At 40.3% G+C, this 6,335-nt stretch overlaps 1 protein-coding gene across 1 annotated transcript in view; it reads left to right on the top strand.

Moving 5' to 3' along the window:
* Positions 1-5,095, top strand: part of PDCD2L (programmed cell death 2 like) — a 26,593-nt gene extending 21,498 nt beyond the window's left edge. The window contains exons 6-7 of the mRNA XM_004715825.2: positions 924-1,072; positions 4,920-5,095. Coding sequence (XP_004715882.1) covers positions 924-1,072; positions 4,920-5,050 — 280 coding nt within the window. The 3' untranslated portion in view covers positions 5,051-5,095. The remainder of the gene's footprint in view (positions 1-923; positions 1,073-4,919) is intronic.
* Positions 5,096-6,335: the final 1,240 nt, after the last annotated feature.

Here is a 6,335-nt window from a genome sequence, read left to right as displayed (position 1 = left end):
TTTCCTTTTACTTTCCTCTTGTCCCACTGTCATGCTCAGCCTTCATTTGGGTTTCAGTAATTCCTCTCGGTTACATTGTCCTTGATCATGCCCTACCAGGCCTCTTACACCCTCCTCGCCACTGATTTTGGATCGTTTGTTCCTTTGTCCCTGGGTTTGTTAACACCATTTTCTTTCCCCCACTTCTCCCTTTCCAATGTTCCCCCAACCACCCGTTGTTTTCTCCTTCATATTTTTTATCCAGCTTATCTTATCTAGATAGACCTGCAGAGATGATAATATGCACAAAAAAAGACAGCAAAATAAAGCGACAAAACAAAACAACAACAAAAAAATGACAAAAATGAAAAGCCTGTAAATAGTTCAAGGTCTGTTTGTTGACCTTTAGGAGTGTTTCCGGTTGAGTATGATGGGGTGCCACACCCTAGCCCCCAAATCTATTTTTGTTATTCCCTGGGGACTTCGTTGTTCTGTTCCCCTTGCTGTTCTGTTGCACGCCTTTAGTGTTTTGCCTCAGTGTGGTGGGGTCAGATAGGGCGCAATTCCCACACTGTGACTCCAGTGTTGTCCCCCGTAGGGCTATGGGTTGGTGAGGCATGTCGTGTCTCATCGTGGGGCCGGCCATATGGTCTTCTCTGTGGATTGGCTGCTCTGAGCTGGAATATCGTCCTCAAGGCTTGGTAGGCCAGGATGTGCTCCACTCTCTCTTTCTCCCCCTTCATTTGCTCCTGTGTGCTCTGATCAGACATATCCCTCTCCCTGAGCTGTAGCTTCAGTCCTGTCCTCTGAAGGGCCCTGATGAAATCTTCATTGCTCTCTCATTTTGTTTCTGGAACTCTCCAAGAAAGAAGGGAATTTTACAAGCATGCCCTCAGGTGAGTGGAATCTGACTAGTATGTGGCTCTGTTGTTTCCTTGCCCTAGGTATACCTGGAACGGAGAGCCCCTCTTTCTGTCCTGCCCTACTCCAGAGACCAGCGTGCTTCCGGCGTGTAGCCATTGTGGAGGCCCACGGATATTTGAGTTTCAACTAATGCCAGCACTGGTCAGCATGCTCAGAAGTGCTAATCTAGGTAAATAAGCCCTTAATCCATTTGAGTTTGTGGATTTCTGGCAGTATTTTGAAATTCTTTTTTAAACCGAGGGGTATGTTATGTTAATTTTGTTTAGCAACTATGCTAAACATAATTAGAGAAAATATAATCTAATAATCTAACACAAACACTGTTACTACTTTGATTTCAGGCCAAGTTGCTTTCTCTCCATAACATTTTTTGCCCCATGACATTTTTATATAATCAAAATAGAGTTTTTTTTAAAGTAGCTCTTAAAATGATTATAATTATTGTGTTTATCATATTTATTTTTTAAAATTTCTAAGCAAATGGGAAATTATAATAGCGCAATGCCTGTTTGTGATGCAACATTCAAACAGTCCAGGCATTTGTGGGGTAAGAGAGAAACCAGTTAAAGACCAGCTGCCCTGGGCCCATTCTGACTCACAGAGACCCCTGTGTCTCTTTGAACTGTGCTCCAGAGTTTTCAATTGCTCATTTTCAGTCGATTGTTAGACCTTTCTTCCCAGGTGCACATGGTTAGCCTCTAGCAATGAGCCTTTCTGTTAGCAACCCACTGCTTTAATTGCACCCTCAGGCACCCCAGTAAGAAGTAAGGACCCACTGCCCTCACGTAGATTTCAATTTATAGTGGCCCATGGGCCGGAGAAGAACTGCTCTGTCTGGTTTTTGAGGTTGCAAATCTCTATCTCGTCTGCTTGTTCTTTTTTTTTTTTTTTTAAGGGAGTGGGGTTTGTGGAGTATTTAATTCTTTGCTCCACCTTAATCAGTCTTGGTTTCCTCTAAAATACGTTTTTGTTTGTGTTATGTGATTTGAAGATTTTTCCTCCAGATTGCTGAAATGTTTCGTATTTACTGAATAATTTTCTTATTTTTGTTTAAAATACTTTGCAGTATTTTATTATATTTTCACTCTGAGCAGTGTGTATTTTGTGGGCTCCTTAAGGAGCCCCGGTGGTGGAATGGTCACTTGTTGGGCTGCTAGTCACAAAGCGAGCCTCTCCTCAGGAGAAAGATGAAGTTTTCTTTTTTTATTTTATGTTATTTACTTATTTTTTAAGCTTTCGACTCCTATAAAGAGTTAACAGTTTTGGGAATGCACGAGCCAGTGCTCTCTTGTCCTTTGGGGTTGAGTCAGAATTGGCTCAGTGGCAGTGAGTGAAGACTTAATATTTTACAGAAATCGTGTAGTCATTGGAGGGAGACCACTTCCAGAAATACTTGGTGGTGACGTGTTTTTCCCCACATCTTCCCATCACATTACAAACATAAATATAGAACACGGCTTTTTCTCCTCCTTTCTTTCATGCATTTTCCATTCTCATTAAATAGACTATTCCAATGTGAACTCATTTTATCTAACAACTTCCCAGTTATACATTTTCACTTTTTCCTTTATTATAAAAACTGCTTGGATTAGCATACCTTCTCTGTGTTTTTGGTGTATCACTTCACCATAGAGTCTTGGAAAGTGAAAATACTGTTGTTACACTCTGGAGACTGAAAGTCCACGTCTGTTTCTGAGTCAGTTTCTCTGGCTAGTAGACCTGGGCACCCCTAGCTCCTCTGCTTATTAGCCTCTCTTCACATGCCGTGTGTCTTCCCCTGGGCGTGTCCGTTCCACTCTGTTTTTGTTTTTTTTAATAATTCAGAAGTAATTAGTTACATACTCCACCCTACTCTGTTTTATATGACATTATGAGCTTTTTAAAGAAGTCTCTTTGGCACAAAATAGCAAATTCCTTATAGAGTACCATGTTCTTTTCTAGTCAAATAGTGTGCCTTGTATGAACACAGAATCCATATTCTAAAAGATGCATGCATGTTTTTATTGATAACAAGGGATCTGTAGTGCTCTAGTGGTTACCCATTGGTCTGCCAACTTCAGGTCAGCAGTTCAAAACCACCAGCAGCTCCTCAAGAGAGAGCTTTCTGCTGCCTGCCCTCCATGGTGGCCGTGAGTCAGCGCTGACTCAGTGCCACTGAGTTTTGAGCATTGATAGCACTTCTTTTTAAAATCATTTTATTAGGGGCTCATACAACTCTTATCACAATCCATACATACATCAGTTGTGTAAAGCACATTTGTACATTCATTGATAGCACTCTTAAGAAATACTCGTATCTTAGTGACATTCATTTTTAAAAGTAAAATACAAGGGGGCTTGAAAAACTCAGGGAAAATGACTTCTATGAATTTTGAAAGCTCTCTTGGACAAACAACTTTTAAAATTTTTTTTTTTTTTTTTTTTTTCAACTTTTAAAATTTAGTGATACTGAAAGACTCATTTTTCCCTGCAACTTCTGAGTAAATTTGCCTTTGCCATCCTTGCTCCCTTGCTAAAAAGGTTGTTCGGTGTGAGGATTGACTTGGTAATGGCTATTCCAGCTGTACTTCTCTGTTTTGTGATGTAAACCCTAGCCTCTGTGTCTGTGACCATGGTCTCATTTGGGAATGATGGTTTATTATGTTGATGAGACAGGAGTAGAACAAGGTGGTATCTTGAGTCACCACTTTATTCTAGAGCAGAGGTTGGCAAACCTTTGAGATGAAAGAGCCAATCTTGTCCCTCACAACAATTTAAAAATTATTCAAGAACCATACATTTATTTTTACCAAAAAAACAGGAAATCACCATTATCTGAACAATGTCCTTTAAAAATGTTCAGTATTACTTCAGTGCCTGAAAGAGCTGCTGCAGTTTGCTGCTGACCCCTGTTCTAGAGTGCATGACTCAAGTTACCACCTTTAGCTTCCTTGGGGGTGTGGTCTGCATCCAATAGACAGTAATCCTCTGGCAAAGTTCTCTCTCTTGCTTTGGATCCTGCATCTGACTTTGACCTCTGGTTCTTGGCACTTGAGCCAGCAGCCTGTTATTGACTGGTTTCCACAGCCTCAGAAGCAGGCACCTGTCATCTGACATGTTAGCCCCCGTGGCCATGTGGCACAGTGATGATAAGTTGGGCTGTAATTTGAAAGGTCAGCAGTTTGAAACCACCAGCCATTCCATGTAAGAAAGACAGGGCTTTTTATTCCTGTAAAGAGTGACGGTCTTGGGAACTCACGGGGGCAGTTCTATTCTATCCAATAGGATCACTATGAGTCAGCATTGACTGTGGCAGTGAATAGTTTTGTTTTGAGTTCATAGCCATGTCGATCAGGAGAGGCCTGTCCAAATGGATGTTTGACCCACAGATTTGAGGCTTGCCTATCTCTACAACTGCATGAACCATTTCCCTGATGATTCATGAGTTCTGCGAGGCTTGCAAGGAAGTACAGAATTCAAAGATAGGAGGGAAGAGAAGTCATTGATGTTAGAGATGATGGAGTGGTACAGCAGACTGGTAAAGCTGTACATTTGGGACATCTTTAACTTCAATCTCTTAACCAGCTGTGTTTGAGTCCCTTTAAAAGAAATGATGCTGACCAAAACCTAGTAAACACTGCTTTTTGTCTTTACCTCATTTGTTTTCCAGCTTGTAAAGTGAAATCATTCTGCTGGAATGTTATCCTGAGGTATATCACCTTCTCCCCTTCTATTATCTTTTAATCATTCAACTCTTGCTTTGAAATGTGCATTTAAGTTGTGCCAGTATGTTTTCTAAACGTTTTATGTATATTAGCTTACTTAATACCCCTCACAACGGTCTTATGATCATAATATTATCATCATCACCAAATGTGAAAGTAACTTGCTTAATGTTGGTTAAGAGCTGGTATTTGAATGTTGTTTGCAATCTTGCTTTAGATATCTGTGTATTATCTACTAAGCAAACTTCAAAATTTTCAGTGTGTCCCAAAACTTTATCTTTACTGGAATCCTTACTGTGTTGTATTTTTCAGGTCTTTCTGTGGAATTTGGGACAATTCTAATTTATACATGTGAGAAGAGTTGCTGGCCTCCAAATCACCAAACCCCTATGGAAGAATTTTGTATCATACAAGCGGACCCAGATGAATTATTTTTTAAGTAGAGCATCTTTTATTTGTGTAAATTAAAACAAATTTATGTGATCAAATTTGGTGGTTATCCTTCATTTGAATTTCATATATATTTTTTTTCTGGTATTGGAATAAGCCAGAAATAAGCTTTCTTCTTGTGGGTGAACTCTAATTTTTATTGTGCTTTGGATGAAAGTTCACAAGCATATCCTGTTTTCCATTCCGCAATTTACACATTTTGTTTAATCTCATTCATTGTAATCCCCTCAACATCATTCTCCCACTTCATCCCTATATTTTCTCTTGCCGTCTCTCCTTTCCTAAACCTTCTGAACTTTTGGTAAATGATGCCCTTTTGATCTCAAATGGTTGTTTGAAAGTGTGTGTATCTCACTAGTGTTATTGTTCCCCTTATAGACAGACCTGTTGTTTGAAAATTAAGCCATGCGGTGAGTTCTGGCCCACATCTGATGGGTAACTGGGTTTAAAACTGTTAATCTTGCAGTTAGTTAGCAGCCCAGTGGGTAACCACTAAGCCACCAGAGCCCCTGGTCTTGTGTAGAGTGAGAGGAAATGCGGAACAAACCCCAAATCATAAGAGACCAGGCTTATTGGTCAGATAGACTAGTGGAACGCCCAAGCAGCCCTTAGTCAACCTTTAGGTCTGGAACTGAATTCAGCCCTGTGTTAGACTAATTAACCAATTAAGAACCAAAGTACAGCATTTACCCCAGGACAAAGGCAGGTTAGGAAGGAAGGGAATGAGATAAGTGGCAATGGATTGTGGAAACAAATGGTGAATGAATTGTTGAATGTAAAATTGATGATTTACCCTGCAAAACCTTCACTTAATTCACAATTTAAAAAATTTACTTTTGTATGTTATATCCTCTGATGTCCATATGATCTATCATGTATTTTGAAAATTAGGGTTTCCACTGAGTCTCTTAACCCATCAGCCTGGTCTCATGATTCTGTTAACTCAGAAGTTATTAACTCTTATTTTTAAGTGATGCCATCTGGTACCTGTGCCAACATTGGAGCTGGGACTGAGAGCCTCCTGACTGGTCTATTCTTCCAGGTTCCATGCAGGAGAAAGATGTTTTCTATTCCCATAACGAGTTTTGGAAACTCAGGGGAAGTTCTACCTTGCCCTCAGAGTGGCTGTGAGTCAGAATTGATGTGATGGCAGTAAGTTTGGTTGGATTTTCTGAGACCTACTGTGATCCTTTTCAGAGCAGTTGGTAGTTGTATCTGGGCATCATGCAGTTCCTGGTCCCAGGGTTGTGTGGTCCATTAGTCCACTGGACTGATGGT

This window comes from Echinops telfairi, unplaced genomic scaffold (assembly GCF_000313985.2).
Source record: "Echinops telfairi isolate 266 unplaced genomic scaffold, ASM31398v2 ScPeMD7_655;HRSCAF=1070, whole genome shotgun sequence".
NCBI lineage: Eukaryota > Metazoa > Chordata > Mammalia > Afrosoricida > Tenrecidae > Echinops > Echinops telfairi.
Note: the sequence above shows the minus strand (reverse complement) of the source record. Positions and strands in the feature narration are given on the sequence as shown.